The 20,067-nt window shown below is 38.9% G+C and overlaps 1 protein-coding gene across 1 annotated transcript in view; it reads left to right on the top strand.

Annotated features, from left to right (window-relative positions):
* ITGA8 (integrin subunit alpha 8) overlaps positions 1 to 20,067 on the top strand; it is a 188,952-nt gene that overhangs the window by 107,305 nt on the left and 61,580 nt on the right. Inside the window, exons 21-23 of the mRNA XM_055543891.1 lie at positions 7,075 to 7,167; positions 12,544 to 12,623; positions 16,428 to 16,508. Coding sequence (XP_055399866.1) covers positions 7,075 to 7,167; positions 12,544 to 12,623; positions 16,428 to 16,508 — 254 coding nt within the window. The remainder of the gene's footprint in view (positions 1 to 7,074; positions 7,168 to 12,543; positions 12,624 to 16,427; positions 16,509 to 20,067) is intronic.

The following is a 20,067-nucleotide window of genomic DNA, read 5'->3' as shown; positions in this document are numbered from 1 at the left end:
AGAGCCTAGACAGGCACTGGAAACGAAAGGCATTCATTTTTTTTTTCTTTCTTCTTAGTCTATCTTTTCAGGACCAGGACCAAGAAAAAGCCAAGCTTTAGTCATTTGCCATTCCTGAAGTGCCTCTGTTTGTTAAACTGACCCTGATGCTCTTTATAGCTTTCCTTTCCTTATCAGAATATGAATCTTCCCATGCAGAATATCTTTGGGTTCTGATAGAAAATCATTATAAATACACCAAAGGATAACAGAGAGAGTCCCTTGGTTTCAGAGATATACAGACTCACATTTAAGGGCAGAGGCCAAGTCTCACACTTGAATAGTCTTGCCTGCCGTTTTCGTGGAAGTCTGCACAATGAGTATTATTTAAATTCTTGCTGATGGGTATGGTTCGTTTAACTGAAGTTTATTAAAATTCTGCTAGTTTCCAAAAACTGCACCATCTTGGGAACATGCCCATTCTAATGATTATATCATCTAATGAAATATAATTCCTTTAAAGAAATGCTAACAACAGTTGTGATGTGGGTATTTGAAAGACATTTACAAATGTGAGGAATATAAAATTCTCTATGCACACCTCTAGTCTCATGATTAATGTTTTGGTTAAATTATCTTCTCAGTAAAAAAATTAACCCAGAGGAACAATAATCAAGTATATTTGACAGTCCTAAAGTCATCACAAACTTCTGTTGTTTCTAGGGAACATATCATCTAGGAACACTTACAAGCAAATAATACATAAACAAACAAACAATGAAGCTCAAGTATGTTATTTTAAAAGCTGTTCCAGGGCTCTTCTTATGTTTTTATTTCAATGCCCTTTCTGTCACTCCACCCCTGACTTAGTTACACAAAGCATCTATTCAAAATATTCTTCTTTTAGCAAAACATCCAGTTTACTATCCACTTTGTTGCATGGAAAACATAGGAAACATTTATCGTTTCTATCTTTGGGGCTTTAGACATTACGACAGACATTATCCATAATCTCCAATGAGTCCGTAACTGTTTTCCTCCATCAATTTCCCTTGGGCAGAATTTGAATTTGACATGACTAAGCCACATTCTAATTCCTTCTTTGTTTTTAAGCAGTTTGAGGTTTGTGTCCCTTTTTCTTTATACTCAGTTCAAGTTTGGGGCTTTTTTAAAGCAATTTTCTCTCAAGAGGAAAAATATGAGGGATTATCTGATTGTTGGTTTTGTTGTTCTTTGATTAAAATCATTTTTTTTATTTGAGCATAATTGCTTTACAATGTTTTGTTAGTTTCTGCTACACAACAAAGTGAATCAGCTATATGTGTATATATATCCCCTTCCTCTTGGACCTCCCTCCCACCACCCCATCCCACCCCTCTAGGTCTTCATAGAATACTGAGCTGAGCTCTGTGTGCTATACAGCAGATTCCCAATAGCTACCTATTTTACACATGGTAGAATATATATATCAATCCTAATTAAAAAGACTAAAAATAGGGATAAAAAACTAAAAAGTTAAAAATGGAGCTATCATAGACCCAGCAATCCCACCACTGGGCATATTTCCTGAGAAAACCATAATTACAAAAGATACAGCACCCTAATGTTCATTGCGGCACTGTTTACAATAGCCAGGACATGGAAGCAACCTAGATGTCCATAACAGAGGAATGGATAAAGAAGATGTGGTACGTATACACAATGGAAAGCCTACCTCTTTTCAAAAATGTAGATGCTGGTCATCTCCTGCTCTAGAGACCTTAATGGAGTCAGCCTTTATACTTTTTTTCAGTGACGTTTCTTCTAAATGTTTCCAGAAATAAAAGCCTATGTGCGTTATCTTTTTATTATTATGGTAAAATATATGTAACATAAAAGTTACCATTTTAGCCCTTTTGAAGTGTACAGTTCAGTGACATGAAGTATAATGCCATTGCTGTGTCACTACTGGCCAGCTCCAGAACATTTTCATCATCCCAGACAGAAACTCTGTACCCAGGAAACCTAGGCTCCCTCTTACCCCTTTGCCTGGCCTCTGGGACTCAGCATTCCACATTCTGTCTCTATGAACCTGTCTGTTCAAGGGACCTCATATACACTCCACTCTTCTGTCTCCACCCACTTCACACTCAGTGTGTCCAGAATTGGATTTCATGGGGACATTATTCAGTTCATCACAGGTATGTAGTTGAATATAGCCGTCAGATTTTAACCTACCACAATTTCCCCCTGGTTCCAATAATAAAATGTTTCTAAATCATCCCAATACTCTGGTCCCTAAACCTATGATCTTTTTCTTTAACAGCTTCGCTGAGGTTCAATGTATATCCTGTAAAATCTACCCATTGTAATTACATAAGTTCAATACACACACAATTCAGTTATTTTAGATTTATAGAAGAATGCAACTATCACAGCAATACAGATTTAGAACATTTCTATCCCCTCAAAAAGTTGCCATGTGCTTATTTGCAGTCACTCACAACCCCTAAATCCAGCCAAGGAAGCCACTAATTTACTTCCATCTGTGTAAATTTACCTTTTCTGTTTACTTCATATTAATGGGCCATGCCATAAACAGTCATTTGTGTCTAGCTTTTGCTTAGTACAATGTTTTTGAGGTTTGTCTATGTCACAGTGTGTATTAGTCATCAGTAGTTATTCCTGTATATTGCTGAGTAATATTCCATTCTGAGAACAAATCTTGTTTTGTTTATCTACACACACACATGCACATACAAAAAAAGCTAGACTCCATCTTTCCACACTGCTCTCCATAGCCTATCTCAGGGAACCTCACTAGTCTCCACTCAGTTTCTAAAACTTAAGTCAGTGTATGCCTGTCCAACCGTATCCTCTCTCCATCTCACTGCTTTTCTCCAGACGGACTCTGTCTTCTCCTGGGATGACTACAACAGTCTCCTAAGTCATCGCCCTATCTCCCAACCTCTTCCCTACACAGGAAGCCTTCTTTCTAAATGCAAATCAAAGCATATATGTGGAGTCTAGAAAAATGGTACAGATGAAGCTATTTGCAGGGCAGGAATAAAGACACAGACATGGAGACTGGACTTGTGGACACAGGAGGAAAGGAGAGTGCGGGACAAATTGGGAGAGCAGCACTGACGTACATACACTGCCATGTGTCAGATAGATAGCTGGTGGGAGCTCAGCTCGGTGCTCTGTGGTGACTGAGAAGGGTGGGCTGGAGGGGTGGGGGAGGGAGGTCCATTAGGGAGGGGATATATGTATACATATACCTGATTCACACGGTGTACAGGAGAGCTAACACAACATTGTAAAGCAACTATACTCCAATTAAAAAAAACACACAAAAAACCCTTTCTAGCTCCCCATTGCTTGTAGGATAAAGTGCAAATCCCTAAGATGACTTATGAGGCCCTTAATTACACCCCTGGTGATCTCCTCTTGGGCTTCCCAGATTGCTCAATGGTAAAGAACCTGCCTGCCAATGCAGAAGACACAGGAGACGCGGGTTTGATCCCTAGGTCAGGAAGATCCTCTGGAGGATGTAAAGGCAACCCACTCTGGTATTCTTGCCTGTAAAATCCCATGGACAGAAGAGCCTGGAGAGCTATAGTCCATGGGGTTGCAAAGAGTCAGATACAACTGAATGACTGAGCACACAGGCACGCTCATCGCCTCAGCTGCATCACAGGCTTTTGAGTCTTTCTTTTACCCACACCTTAATCCTAGAGGGATGGAATTTCTTTTCAGTTTCTGTATTACCCATGAACCCTCCCGCCACAGAGGGCTCACGTGTCCTCCTCCCTCAGTTAACTCCACTCTCTGTCCCCTTTTTCCAGCTTACTTCTTACTACTTACCCTTCAGGCCTCAGTCTAATAGTGATAGAGGTTGCTGACATTCATGGAGCAATTGCTGTGAGCTGTGCTCTGCTCTGAGCTCTTGCAAGTATTCAACTTACTTAATCCTCCTAGCAGCCTGATAGAAACACAGCAAGGCTATCATAGATAAGAAGAAACAGAAACATGCCCGAAGTCACACAGCTATTATGTAGCAGAACCAAGATTGACACCTGAGCTGTCAGGTCAGGCCCGTCCTCTTAACCTCTGAGCTGCCCTGCCCCGGCGAACTTAGATGTCACTTCCTCCAGGGTGTCTTCGTTGACTGCTTACTTCTTTTTCTTTTTTTAAAAATATCTTTTTATTTTGCATTGGAGTATAGCTGATTAGCAAACAATATTGTGATAGTTTCAGGTGAACATGAAGGGACCAGCCATACATATACATGTATCTGAAAGTGAAAGTGAAAGTCACTCAGTCATGTCTGACTCTTTGCAACCCCTAATTCCATGGACTATACAGTCTATGGAATTCTCCAGGCCACAATACTGGAGTGGGTAGCCTTTCCCTTCTCCAGGGGATCTTCCCAACCCAGGGATTGAACCCAGGTCTCCCACGTTGCAGATGGATTCTTTACCAGCTGAGCCACCAGGGAAGCCCATGTACCTATTCTCCCCCAAACTCCTTTCCCATCCAGGTTGCCACACGACATTGAGCAGAGTTCTGCATGCTATACAGTAGGTCCTTGTTGGTTATCCATTTTAAACATAGCAGTGTGTACATGTCTATCCCAAACCCCCCCAACTGTCTTTTCCCCCCTTCTTTCCTCCGGCAACCATAAGCTTGTTCTCCAAGTCTGTGAGTCTCTTTCTGTCTTGAAAGTAAGTTCTGATGGCTTGTTTCTATGTGCATGTGTTCCTCCGTCACTGTGAATTTCTCCTATCATGAAACTTAACAAACTGTATGTCTCCATTGCTTGCTATGATTGCTTGTGATTCTTTATTACAGTTCTTTTCATAATAGGAAGTTTAAGGAGGACAAGGTTTTGTTTTGTTTTAATCAGTGCCTGGTAAGTGGCAGGTACACAGTAAATATTTTCCGTGAATGAATAATGATCTAAGAGCTATAAATGGATGAGAACAAGATAGTCTCAGGAACAGCTGAGGAAAATAGTCTAGAAATATCTAGAAAAACAATCATTGTTTCTCCCACTCAGAGAGAGGAAATAAAGGTTAAAAAAAGAAAAAGGGTGGGACTCTGGGGAGGAAGAAAGATCTTTGATTGATGTGAAAAAGCTATTTCTAGAAAGTTGGGGAAAATGTACATATGACTTTCAACCTTCAGATAAGATAAAAATATTTACTATAGAAACCAAATCCTTGAATTATGTTCAAGGGACACATGGGTATTTTGGAAAGCTTTTGCTTGGTTCTTTTTTTTTTTCCCCCCTCCTGTTTTCAGGATTGAGTTAGTAATTCCAACAAAAAAAATCTCTTACCATTAGGGTTAATTTTGGATCCTTCAGAACTTGAGTAGATGCAAAAGCTAATTTGAGAAGCAAAAATATTACCAACTTTTAAAAAATACGTTTCTTACTTAGGATACTAACATGTCGCTCAGGTTATTTGGAAAGAGCAGAGATTAAATGCTTCCTCTGGACATCAGAAATTTTGCTTCTTTCTCATGAATTAGACCAGACCTTTCAATGGCTCGTGGCAGGAAAAGGGTTTTATACTTAAATATGTGCTTGTCCATGGGGCTTTCCTGGCACACAGCAGTAAAGAATCCACCTGCCAATGTAGGAGACACAAGTTCAATCCCTGGTTGGGAGGATCCCCTGAAAAAAGTAAATGAAAACCCACTCCATTGTGCTTGTCTGTAGAATCCCATGGACAGAGGATCCTGGCAGGCTACAGTCCACAGGGTCACAGAGTCAGACCCTTAGCAACTGAACAACAACAACACATGTTTGTCTATTTTATTTCAGGCTCCTCGTAGGAGAGCTTATGAGCTGCTTATGCTCTGTATCTCCAGACACCATCTACTGCTTTGTGCTGGACATTGTTCCAGCCTCTGGGAATAGAACAGATACAAAAACCCCTGCCCTCTTAAACTTATTTTATTAAAGTATATGATTTACCCACAGAAATCTTGACTTAGATGTCTGAGATTTGTTTGTCTTTTCTTTGATTCTTGGTTTTTCTCAATGAAGTGGGGAATGGTTTCTGAAACTTCTACTTGAGAATTCACATGACTTTCTTAAATGAAATTTCAGTAGGGCTGACAGATAGATAAGTGGTCCTCAATTTGGATCCCTTTTCCACAGTCCTCTCATGGGGTCCTTTGTCAAAGTCCTCATTTTGCAAGCTTATCTTTGGTAATGAGGCTGACAGGTAATATATCAGTGGCACTTAACAAGTTAGAGTGAAATAATGGATGAACATGTCTAGCTGCTCAAGGCAAGAGCAGGGCCATAGAGACATTAGGTTTTGAAAGATGGAAAGCAGCTCCGGGTGTAGATCCAGCTGTGGACTTCCAGACAAATGGGAGTAGCCTGAAGACACAAAAAGAGCTGTGAGCAGAGGATAGGAGTCCAATGATAAACCTCCTTTACTTTCCCCTCCATTGAGTGTAACCTTGAGACCTTCTCCAGCACATAATTCTAAGCATCTCTTTGAACTTGACTTTATATGTATTCTAATCAGAATAGGATGTGGGGCACAAAGGAAGATGAAAAGCAGGGGGTAAACATAAATGTGCTGTCTTGTCATCTTAAGTATTTATAAGATTGAACTAAGATTGGGTGTGTAATCTCAACATGGAACCAATGTAGGGAGAAACGTGTGTTCAAAGCAGTTCTCTTACAAATGGTCATTGGGTCATATGATAACCTATACATCTTGCTGTCATTTCGTTTTTGCAAATTGGCTTAGTCATATTTAATTATCTGTAATATTCATGCCCCGCATTAAACCGTAGTGCAAATCATTTCAAAAGTGTGCATATAAATATTCTGCACAGCGTTTTCTTCCTCGATGCAACACAAAAGATGTGTTTACCCATCCAGCACATTTCTTCTTAAAATTAAACTTTGGTCTTTTCTCACACACTTCTCTTCCAAGTTGATGGTCACACATGAATCTTTGGGCTCAGGCATTCACACAGGTGTTTGAAATCAAGAGAAGCTTCCCGGCTGGCCCAATACTTTTGTGACAGGATGTCGTTTATTCTGCCCCCCTGACTCCACACTGGTGTTCTTCCTTGTTGCAGGCACTGCGCCCACTGAGTTGTGAGTACAAGATGGACAATGTCACCCGAATGGTGGTGTGTGACCTTGGGAACCCTATGGTGGCTGGAACAAATGTAAGAAAAAACCAGATGCCCTTAACTGATTTTTGTAAAGAGAACTAGTGGAAAGCCACCCCCCTCCCCCACCACCAATTAGCACTCAGCAACTTAGCACCTGGCAACTAAAACCAATTTGTCAGGAAATTCCCGGGGTGGTGGGAGTTTGCATCATAACGCATGCCAACTGGATAAACTGAGCTTAAATACACAAATGATGAATGCTTTCACGTGCCTTTTCTTTCGACGTCACTCTTACATAGCTTCAGTCTCAACAAATTTCTAAAGGCTATTTTTTTTTTTACTGCAGATTTTTTTGAATATTCTTTCTTTGAATTTCACTACAATTTTTTTCCTTTGAGTCCAAGAACTATGATGCAAAGGGTTTAAGAAATAACAGAATTAAAAGAAATAACAGAATTAAGAATTTTAGCAATGATGATTAAACTTTTATTTTAGATATACCTCCCATGTGAATATATTCACAGTATTTTCACGTTAAAATATGACTATAATCCAGGTTTTAAAGCGACTTTACCAGGTCCGTATTTTCCATGCACCTTACTTGATGAAGAATAATGTAGAGAATTGTAGCAAAAAAAAAAAAAAAAAAGAAAGGGTTAACCATGATCTGTAACAGGCTTATAAAAAAATAAGGAGTCTTTTTTTTTTCCCTTTGTTTCCAGATTTAGGAACTTCCCATTCAGGATTACTTGTGGGCAATAAATTCATTTTATGCCATTGCAGTTTAAGTATATACAGAGTTACTTCTTGTAATAAATATCATAGTGAAAGTCATTATTTTATGGAGTCATAAATCAAGGGGGAAAAACTGAAATCTACAAATGCTACATAATTAAGTGTTACAAGTTAAACGTATGTATTTCTCTGTTTTAAAATAGATGTTTATGATTCATTGATAATGAAATGACTTGTTTGGAAAAAAACTCTTCCTGGAAATGTGTAAGTGTGTAGGTTTGTATTAAAACAGCTTCCCAAAGTGTCTTCCAGAGAGTGCTATTCCTTTGAGACGAGCCTTTTAAAGGGAGTCCTGTAGTCACTGCTAAGAATCATGTCCTCTCTGGGACCTTCTGCTGCTGCTGCTGCTAAGTCGCTTCAGTCGTGTCCGACTCTGTGCGACCCCATAGACGGCAGCCCACCAGGCTCCCCAGTCCCTGGGATTCTCCAGGCAAGAACACTGGAGTGGGTTGCCATTTCCTTCTCCAATGCAGGAAAGTGAAAAGTGAAAGTGAAGTCACTCAGTCGTGCCTGACTCTTTGTGACCCCATGGACTGCAGCCCAGCAGGCTCCTCAGCCCATGGGATTTTCCAGGCAAGAGTACTGGAGTGGGGTGCCATTGCCTTCTCTGCTGGGACCTTCAGGTGCCTGCATTTTAAAGTGCTGAGAAGTTCTGCAGTAAGGAAACCTTCTAGCCCAGTGTTTCTCACATTTATTTGAATGTTTGAAACTTTCTATCAAGTAATACTTATTCCCAGTTTATACTCTAGGATACTGTGCTAGAATAATATGTTTCCTTTCTCACGTTCTAAATTGATTTTCCTTCCATTGATCTTGGGTATTTAAAAGATATGCCAAGCTGTAGTCTAGTAAATTCACTTCTTGAGTCAAAAAAAAGTAAATATTTAAATGAAAGATAAACATTTATAATAGATTTTTATTAGCTAACATGTATTGATTGCCCTCTGTGTTATAAACCCTTCACTGGGTGGTTTGTTTGTGTTATCTGATTTAATTTTTACAACAACCGGCAATCCTATGAGTCAGGTGTTTCTCCCATATTACAGATGAGGAAACGGAGACTTAGAGAAATCAAATGAATTACCCCCAGTTGCATGTAATGAAGAACAGAACCCAGATTCAAACCAGGTCTCAAAAGAAAGCCTGCATTCTAGTGGGTCTACAAAAATTGGATAAAAATTAATGAATAACAGATGAGATGTTTCAAGCAAGCCATGAAAGATAGAATGGGATGTCTAGGCTGAGATAGTAGAACAGTTTTCATTAGAATCCTTTTATCTAGAAGCTTATAAATCCTTTGGCTAGTTTTCAAGAAAAATCTAACCGCCTAGTTTGATAGGAAAAGGTCTACATAAGGTCAGAGAGAAATGAATTGACATGGTATTAATGGTATTAGCTTCTATAGGTGACTGAGCACACATTCCTTTTTTAGCATCCAGACCAGAGATCATATAAGTTCATCAATAACTAAGGATAGTCTTGGAACAAAAACTGGACACCAGTGCTGTTCAAAGTGGAGGGTAAAAACGGCAGTGTGGTCTTAGCCGCAAATGTGTTTTTGTGAAAAGACATCAATCCATTTTACCAGCAAATAATCTTTAGAAGTCAAGGAAGTAAATTGTTTGTATTCGTTTATCTATGAGGTCTATAGTAGAGGAAACCTAATAGCTTTCTTATCTCACCCTAGAATGCCCTTAAACACATCAAATTTTATTGCGTTCTCTTTTGTTATAAAACACTTTGATTTATTTACTTCTTCATCTTGTACTTCTAAAAGAACACTCTCAATGGGTTTTAATAAAATTCCAAATGTAAAAGCAGTCCTAAATATTAAAAAGCATCACAAACCACTAGGATTAATTATTCCAGTCCCAGTATTTTTTAGAAAATAGTTTTCAAGTGACTTTTTAACAGAACATTCAAGGTTGTATTTAGAAGTTTCACCTCTGATTTTAAGCTGATCATTTTCATATATTAGCTTTAGTAATATAAAAATATTTATATAACAATAAGATGTGTAAAAATTCTCAAAGCTTCTCAAGTAGAATAAAAAAAAAAAAATAGCTCAACAAAGACTCTTTAGAATCAATGCCCAGAGATATGACTTTTGGTTCTAGTTAAGATGATATGTGTCTCTTATCAGTATGAAATTGTCACATCTTCATTGTATCTTCATCTTGTGTTGTATAATAAAAGACCAACATCAAACAGGCCTCGCCACAATATAGTAAGCACCCACCACTGGAAGTGTGCAAACAAAAGCACACTTTTTCACCATTCTGTCAACCATTTTTAATTACACCCCTTCTATATGCCTGGTATTAAACTAGAGTCTGATAATATCAAGAAAAAATGTATAATCCCCACTTGATAAGAAACTTAAAATTTGAGGACTTCCCTGGTGGTCCAGTGGCTAAAATCCTATGCTCCCAATGCAGGGACCTGGATTTGATCCCTGGTCAGGGAGCTAGATTCTACAGGCCACAGCTAAGAGTCCGCATGCCTCAACAAATGATCCCTCATGCCACAGTGAAGCAGTAAATAATTTTTGAAAAGAAACTTAAAAATTTTCAATACCATAGGTTGAGTCCTGGGAAAGTACCAAAGAAGGAGACAAAGAATAAAGAGAATGTTTCTGCCTGACTTGGCCTGGAAGATTGGAGGATGTGCTGCAGGGGGATCTCGTGTCCTGAACTTCGAAGCATTAGTAGGAGTTCTCCAAGTAGGAGGCACAGGCAAAGACTTTAAAAGTTTCTAAAGAAGAGGTCTGATAGAAAATTGTGTGCAATTTCCTAGAGGTCTGATAGAGGTCTGATAGAAAATTGCACATCTGGAATTTTAAAGGAATTCATCCTGGTTGGGGCATAAGGATCCATAGGTTTAATAATTAGGCACACCTGGGTTAAAGTCCCAGTTTCTTCAGTGACAAACAGTGATCCCTTGGGCAAGTCAAATTGAAGTGGGTGAATACCTACTGTAGGAATATTTGGAGCAATCAATGATGTGATGTAAAGCCACCAGGGCAGTTAGGGCTTCCCTGGTGGCTCAGAGGGTAAAGAATCTGCCTGCAAGGCAGGAGACCCAGGTGTGATCCCTGGGTCAGGAAGATCTCCTGGAGAAGGGAATGGCAACCCACTCCAGTATTTTTACCTTCAGAATCCCATGAACAGAGGAGCCTGGTGGGCTATGGTCCATGGGGTTGCAAAGAGTTGGACATGACTGAGTGACTAACACACCAGGGCATACCTGACTTGCGGCTCATTCAGCACAGGCTAATGAAATCATGATGATTTGTGATAAAAATGATGATTTATTAGCTCATATTATTACTGGTTCATAACAACATGAATTTTTATTGCTGGTTTGATTCTCACAGTGTAGTGGCTGTGAGTTTCAGGTTCTTGAGTTGGCTTGTAGCAATTTCAGTTCCAACTCTAGAGTTCATTTGCTCTACACCTGGAACAAGACACTTAATCTCCTGAATCCTCGGATGGCTATGGACAGTAAAATGTCAACAATCAAGGTACCTATTTTGTAGTGTGGTTGCTGTGACTTTGTGAGACTTTGCATGTAAGGCTTACAGACTTAGACTTTGCACTTAGAAGTGCATGGGAGAGTAAGTAATATATGTCTCAGCTTTTATTTTTTACTTCCTTTTTATATTATCATTGGATTCATTTTTCTTCAGGTTTTTAAAAATCTGTTTTCAAACTGTAAAAATAATAAGGACAGTTTTAAAGCTTTGGAAAAGAAAGGTGGAAAATATAATCCATAGACTTACAACTTTAACTGTAACATATTATCCTGGTATTTTCTAACAAGACATCTTCACTCCCATACATTAATTTTTCCACTGGCAGCCTTTTAAAACTGTAGCTGAAACACATGATACATACAAGTTTGTAACTTTTTTTCTTTATTGATCATCATTACATTAGAAGCATTTTCTACATTGCATAGGCTTCACAGTTATACATTCAATGATGACATGAATTTCCATCAAACGGAATCACCACAGTATTCTAAATCAATCTCTTCTCATATATTTAGGTTGTTTTAATTTAGCACATAAAGAAGGTGGCAGGAAAAGAGAGACAAGAGGCTAAATGAAAAAAGGGACAATGTATAGGCACTTCCATGCCCTGGAAGGACTTCCCTGGTAGCTCAGCTGGTAAAGAATCCGCCTGCAATGCAGGAGATCCCAGTTCAATTCCTGGGTGGGGAAGATCCCCTGGAGAAAGGATAGGTTACCTGCTCCAGTATTCTTGGACTTCCTTTGTGGCTCAGATGGTAAAGAATCTGCCTGCAATGTGGGAGACCTTGGTTCGATCCCTGGGTTGGGAAGATCCCCTGGAGCAGGGCATGGCAACCCACTCCAGTATTCTTGCCTGTAGAATCCCATAGACAGAGGAGCCTGGCAGACTACAGTCCCTGGGGTCACAATGAGTTGGACACGACAGAGCGACTAAGCGCAGCACAGCCCTGCATGGCCTGGGCCCTGAAGTCTCAGCTATGCCAGGGTAGAAGCAACAGCAGTCTAGGATGGGGATTTGCAGGGATGACATAAAAAGATTTTTAAGCTGTATATAAGGTTCCTTTCATGTAATAAACTTAATGTCTTGTGATTTTTTTTAGTCTTCTCTGGGCCTCCGATTTACAGTTCCACGTCTTGAGAAAACAAACATGAGCATTAACTTCGATCTTCAAATCAGAAGGTGAGACCTTTATATGCATAAATTATTGTCAGTGTTCAGCATTAATGAGATCCATGGTGAAATGAATGCTCCTTCACCTTAACAGGTCTTCTAAAATTAGAACCCACATGTTCACAGGCCATTTTCCTTTGTTTCTGTTATCCCAGTTCTTTCTTTCTTTCCTTTTTATTTATTTATTTTTTCTTGCTTTTGAAGAAGAGATCCATTCTGCAGGCTGTGGAGTGACAGTAAAATCACTTCTTTGTATCTACATAGATGTATATTTTTCGAAAGGTTCAGGTGGTTCTAAATATTCTTATTTGGGAAACCGCCTGTTTATATGTCTAAGTTTTCAGGGGGGAAAAGGAAAAGGTAAAGAACTGCATAAGGAAGGACCACCATCACTCCAGACAATAAAATGTTTCTCACCATCATTGTCTGTGACACTGATCCAAAGCATGAAGCTTTGTATCACTCCAGGAAAGGATTCCTAACTTATAAAAATCACAGCATTTAAAATCTGGTACAAATATGCAAAGCAAATTCCTGATGTTTGCTTCTCACTCTTGATTGCAGTTTTGAATAATAGAATGGATGTAACTAGTAGTTCAATCAAGGAACAAAGAACACTGAATAATAAATACTGTTAAGGCCTTCCCCAAAACCGTCCTATAGATAACCATTCAAATAATGAATTCAGGGATTTCCCTGGTGGTCCAGTGGCTAAAATTCCTTGCTCCCAGTGCAGGGGGGCCCAGGTTCAGTCCCTGGTCAGGGAACAAGATCCCACATGATGCAACTAAGATTGATGATTCTGAGTGCTGCAACTAAAACCCATTGCAGCCAAATAAATAAATATATTTTTAAATGATGAATTCAGTGAGGAAGTGCCGAATTTGATGGAAAATAGAAATGGTCACATTTTAAACATCCCTCTTCATCTAAAAGAACAGTCCATGCTTATATTCCATCCTTATATGCTATAGAAACTCATGATTATTTTAACATTATTCTGAAAATGCAGAAATAACTAGAGAGGCAAAAGCTTTTAGTAGCCATCAAATTCCAAAATCATATGTTATAGAAATAAAAGTATTTGAGAATATTTTTAATACTTAAATACGCTAGTATGTGAGTAGTGAGCATTTATCTGCATGCTTTGCTGGCGGACTCCAACAACATAAATAAGTGTTTAATGGATGGTTTGTATTCAGCTTAAACCAAAAATAAATTAAACCAAGTGCTCTGAAGTCTGAACTCAAGCTTTTGACCATATTGACCAGGGGTACCCACATTTAATACCTCTTTCCACAAATAGAACCCCAAAGAGAAGAGGGCTGTGTAAATTAATAAACTTCAAATATTTTGTGTCACCAAATGTTTGCATTAACTGGTCTCTCCATGCCCCAGCTCTGTGTGACATGTAAACATCTTCCTCCCTGTTTAGAGCAGCTCTCAGTTTGCAATTCCCACAGGCGAACAGATCTTTATGACCATCCTTGAAGCTGATCCTGGTAATGGTGAAATGAACATTGTATTATTTTGCCGACAGAATGCATAGAGGGAATGTTAGAAAATAGAAATAGGAAACAATAAGGAAGAAGAAAATAGCATCAGAGTAATAAGTGAAAGACATGTTTATCCTTGGTTCCTGACATAGGCTATAGCCATGGAGAGGAAATTCATCATTCCTTGAGAGCTAGCACCGAAGGTATAAATAGTTGAACATCCAGGCCAGTGATGAATTGCTTGTTTGAATGGAGCAGCAGTGTTAGTGAGGGAGGGTTTGTTCCTTCCAGGAAAGAGGTGAAAGATGCCTCTAAGTTGTATATCTGGCCTGGCGTCTTTCTTACCAGGAGATTTGCTGACCCCGCTGGTTGCTGACCCACTGGTGCCAGCAGGCATGTGTGTGGAGGATGATTTATATTAGCCATCCAGGTCCAGCCTCTGATTCCACCACTGCTATTGCAGCTTTTCAAAACAGCCTCTGTAAGCCTCGTATTAGACTCCTGTCCCAAGAAAATTTAATACTTGGCATTTATTTATATTTTTAGGATGCTGCCATGAAAATTGTTTTCATTTAAACTACTTGGAAGCAAAATACAATAGAATTATAGGATAACTTAAATGAAACTTTTTTTTCATAATTCTAATTTCTACTGTTGTAAAGCAGTAGTGGCCTAGAAACTAGAAACAAGGCCTGGGTTAAAATGTGAAACAATCAGATTTAACCTTCCAAACAGCAGCGTTCCCTGTTATGCACTTGGAACTGCAAAGTCTGTAACAAGTGGAATTACTTAATGACTTCTTAGTGGTAAGTCAGAATCCTGACTTAAAGAAAAAAAAAAACACAAAAAACTTTTTAGTTGGCTGATCCTCCCCAGATGTGATAATAATAAAGTGGCCTGGAAATTGGGGTTCAAACTTTGGTGAACATGTCCCTCTAGCCTCGTCACAAGCTTAGCAGTGATACCCATTTGCAGGAAATGAGCCTGACATTTGCCTGTTTATATCTTTTATGTATGTTTGCCATTTAAGTTGCCTTATCAGTGTATACAATCAAACAGGACTTTTCAAAAGCGTTGTGGGAACAATCCTGTCTCCTCCTGCTTTGAAAGCAGACTTTATCATATCTTTTCCAGCTCCCACATTTGGAAAGCTTCAAAAGCTAGTCAGGACATGCCCCATTACCGTCATCAGTATGAGAGCTTGTTCATTGCATCTGCATGAGATTTGATGATGAAAAAAGGGGACGCTTTCTCTTCTTAATGAGACCTGAATATAAACATGACCTGCTAGCAATGGTGTCACATCCTGGTTTGCTGTTTGCTAAGAGCTGCATGAGCTTTTGGGGTATTAGGGTGACTTCAATGACAGCCCAGGAAGACAATGAACACAAATGGCAGCTGCATCAGAAGCCCACCTACTGGTCCAGCCTTTTAAGAGACCACGTAGTTTCTTTACAGCAATGGTTGTTTAATACATGCATTTTTAAGTTAAATTTTATACCTATTTATATTTGCTTGAGAGAAAGAAACAGAAAACTTAAAAATAACTTTGCCACTGTTCAAAGAACTATTATTAAACATGGATCTTGTATCTTGAGTGTCTTGATGTACTTGGTGAACATCTATTTTGTCTCCTAACTGCCCAGCTTCCTTGGGTCTTGCTTCTTCACGCCATTGGCCATGCTTCTAATTCACTCCTCACCTCTCATCTTAGGTAGCCAGTGAGTGTGCAGTAAAGTTCACTTATTTTAATATTACACAAAAAAATAAACCGTAAGGAAGATAAATTTGCTGCCAAAACAATGTATGGTATGATGCATTCCAGAGCCAAATAGAAATGCTTTTCCCATTATGTGCTGCTCTTGGCTTATTCATGCCAGGTCCCCTTTCGTTAGCATGGAAAATCAGGAGTTGACTGTGCTGTCCTTTCCCATTTGATGGGCAATGAACTTGGTACACAGAGAAGTTAAGGAATGTGTTCCTTGTAGAAGCTGGACAATGAACTCAGCTCACTGCCTTTTGGGCTTAGTTGTTGAAAGGAAGAAGTGTTGGCTTCTCTAGAAATCTGTTATGTTTTCGGATAAGGTGTCTCATCTTCGAAAGTTACGACTTTCTAAAGTTATTACTTTTGATCATAGAGGATCTTAGCGTTTCCATTTACTAATGGTTATGATTTTGTAGAATGGATATGCCTTTGTTTTCCAAATGATCATATTAGTAAAGCATGGTGCTCCTTCAATATATAAAAGGTTTTTTATGATCGTGTAGTTAACACATCTGAGAAAATATATTTAAATCATTTGTCACTGTGTTTTAGTTCCAACAAGGACAACCCAGACAGCAATTTTGTGAGCCTGCAAATCAACATCACTGCTGTAGCTCAAGTAGAAATAAGAGGGTAAGTAATAAACAAGATATTATAGTAATTATATTTTAATAATAGCTTTCTGTATATGAGTTATGATAAAATACTAGTAAAAACAATATGGAATTTTCCTAATGTATTAGAGATGACAATTCCCTTTGGTTATAAAGTTTAATTCTTTTCAACCCATCATTAGCTTTCCATTGGAAAGTGGAGTCAACCCTGAGATAACTTTACCCCTGTACCCCACAAACTGATAGTTCAGTATTCAAACTATAAAAGCTAGTGATAAGAAGCCAAATAAAATAGGCAATGTGATTGCCTGAAAGTCTCACTTCTCCAGTAGTTATTTTGGCATAATGAAAATTCAGCCTCACCATATCACATTTTGAGTTTAAGAAATGGCTAAGTCTTAGATGTGAGGGTTGATGGGCTCCACCCTTTGTGTCTTTTTCCTCCTGCCCCACTCTTTGAAGAAGTTGCCAATAAGCAATCAGTTGAGAGACAGGAAGAAAGTGGTCAAGCAAAAGGCTTGGAATAAATACCATCTGGGAAATCTGTGCCTGGGGGGAAAAGAAATCGGAAGTGGACTACATGTAGTTCTTATCTTGTACCAAGTGTGGACTTGATTGATTTTATTCTAATTCTTGTTTTATCAGAACCATCAAGGACTTAGCTACAAATGTCAACTGGTATTTTAGGCTGAACTGTCCCTGGAGCTCCAGAAATCTCAGTTCCCCTTCCTTTTTCATAGGTCCTGAGACCTAGGAGTTCACACTCCTCCATGACGCCAGCTGTAGATTTCTGCACTCAAAGCCACTGTCATTGTGCCTTCTTTTCTTCTGCCCCAGGGGTCAATGGCAGCAGGGTAGGGGTGGGGGTTCCTGTATGCCATCCTGGCACCACTGAGGTTCTGCCTAGTGGGTTCGGGAATGATAAAAATGCCTTCATTTGTGGATCCTTTCACATGCTACCCTAGCATGTTAGCATCTCTTAATATGTACTAGTACACTCACTGTGCAAGTGAGGACATTTTGGTGTAAGGAGTTGAAGGTTACACAGCTAGGAAGTGAGCAGCTGGAGTGTAAATACAGGCAGCTTATGTCCAGCTACATGTTTTTAAAATAATGGTGATCTACAGCCTATGAGAGAGAAGTTTTTGAACCTTGTCTGCACAAATTTTGTGTGTGCTTCTGTGATTTCTTTTCATGCAAGTGAATGTTTTTGACATTTGCTCGCTTTAATGCATGTGCCTCTAGTTCATTCATTTTAACTGCAGAAGAATATAGCATTATAAAGCTATAATTTAACATGTATCTATTCTACTTTGGGGGTTGTATTTTTGCTTTTTACAAATGTTTTTAATTTTTTTGTGGAAAAATCACAAAATATAAAACATACTGTTTTAACCATATTTAACTGTACAGCTCAGGGGCACTAAGTATATTCACATTGTTGTACAACTCTCACCATCATCCATCTCCTAAAATTTTCACTTTCCTAAGCTGAAAGTCTGTCCCCATTAAACAGTAAATCCCCATTCCTCATCCCCACACCTCATCCCTCCCAATCCTGGCCCCTGGCATCTATCAATGCACCCTGCAACTCTATGAATTTGACTACTCCAGGTACCTTGTGTAAGTGGAATCAAAAAGTATTTGTCTGCACCTCCTGTATGTTGGAATGCATTTTAAGGTTAACTTAAAATATTCCCTACAAACAGATTGAACCTTCTTTTTTCCCCCCATCTGTATAGTAGGTTTTCATTAGTTTTCTACTATTATATGTATCTTCAGGTACACTCATGGCAGAATGTCAGAAAGGTATATGCTTAGAGGTGGAATTTCAGGATCAGAGAGTATATACTATTTAACTTTACTGAGAATACCAAATTGTTTTCCAAAGTAGTTCTACCAGATTACAGCCCTGAAAGAAGTGGATTGACATTTCCATTGCTCCTCATTAACTAGTTTTCAGAATGACCTAGTTTTACATTTTGAGCCAATCTGATGGATAGGAAATAGTATTCAGTTGAAGGTTTCATTGGCTATTCCTTGATTTCTAAATGAGATTAAGCAGCTTTTTTATGTTTGCTTGCTTTTTAATGTTTGTTAACTTTTATTCTTCCTATCAGGCAATTTCTGTTCATCTTTCACACCTATTTCTATTAAGAGACTTGACTTTTTATTAGTTCATAGGTGTTCTTTCATATTCTAGAGTTGAGACACTATTTCTTTATTAGTTACACATACTGCAAATGTCTTTTTACAGTCTCTGGGGTTTGCAATATTTTTTAAGTCGAGTTTACTGAAATATACATTATTTAAAGTAAAATTACCCTTTTTTAGGTATCTAGTTTGAAAAGTCAGAGAAGGCAATGGCACCCCACTCCAGAACTCTTGCCTGGAAAATCCCAAGGGTGGAGGAGCCTGGTGGGCTGCAGTCCATGGGCTCACTAAGAGTCGGACATGACTGAGTGACTTCCCTTTCTCTTTTCACCTTCATGCATTGGAGAAGGACATGGCAACCCACTCCAGTGTTCTTGCCTGGAGAATCCCAGGGACGGGGGTGCCTGGTGGGCTGCCGTCTATGGGGTCGCACAGAGTCGGACACGACTGGAGCGACGCAGCAGCAGCAGCAGTTTGAAGAGTTATGGCACCACAAGAGCGTTCACTATAAAACAGTTCTAAAACCCCAAATAGTTTCTTCATGTACTTTTCAGGCAATCCTTCCCCCACTCCCAGGCTCTGGCAACCTTGATCTATTTTCTGTGACTCTGTTTCTAGAAAGTCATATAAATATACTCATATAGAATGTAACCTTTTGAGACTGACTTCTTTCACTTAGCATAATGCATTTGAAAAAAAATTCCATGTTCTTACATGTATCAATATATATATATATATATTTTTTTTTTTTTTTTTTAAGAAAATCAGTGTTCTGCAGTTCTTTTTCTGAGAGATATTCCACTATCTGGACTTCCTATACATTGTTCATCCATTCACCAGTTGGTGAACATTTGGGCTGTTTCCTGTTTGGGGCTATTAATACTAAGTCTGCTATAGGCATTCACATATGGGTCTTGGGGCACTTGTTTTCACAAATGGCGGTATTAACTCATACGGCTAGTATGTGTTTAACTTTATAGAAACTGCTGAACTGTTTTTCAAAGTAGCTGTACCATTTCTAGTCTGCATTTCCACCAGCAAAGCACAGAAGTTCCAGCTGGTCTGTATGGTTGCCAGAGTGTGCTTGAGATTGGTTTATTTGTTTTTAGCCATTTTGGTGTGTCAATGAGAAGTATCTCACTGAGGCTTTAATTAATATTTTCTTATGACTAATGATACTGAGCATCTTTTCACTGGTTACTTGCCATCCATAACCCCCTTTTTTTGTAAAGTATCTTTTAAAATTTTCACCCATTTACCCATTTATTACTGAGCTTTCTCTCCTACTGTAAAGTTGTAAAAGGTCCTTACACATTATGGGTACAAAATCACTTATCAGAGCAATGTCCTACAAATATTCTCTCCCAGTTCATGGTCTGGCCTGTCCCTTTCTTAACAGTGATGTTCAAAGAGCAAACATTTTA

Source organism: Bubalus kerabau, chromosome 13 (assembly GCF_029407905.1).
Source record: "Bubalus kerabau isolate K-KA32 ecotype Philippines breed swamp buffalo chromosome 13, PCC_UOA_SB_1v2, whole genome shotgun sequence".
In the NCBI taxonomy this organism is placed as follows: Eukaryota; Metazoa; Chordata; class Mammalia; order Artiodactyla; family Bovidae; genus Bubalus; species Bubalus kerabau.
Note: the sequence above shows the minus strand (reverse complement) of the source record. Positions and strands in the feature narration are given on the sequence as shown.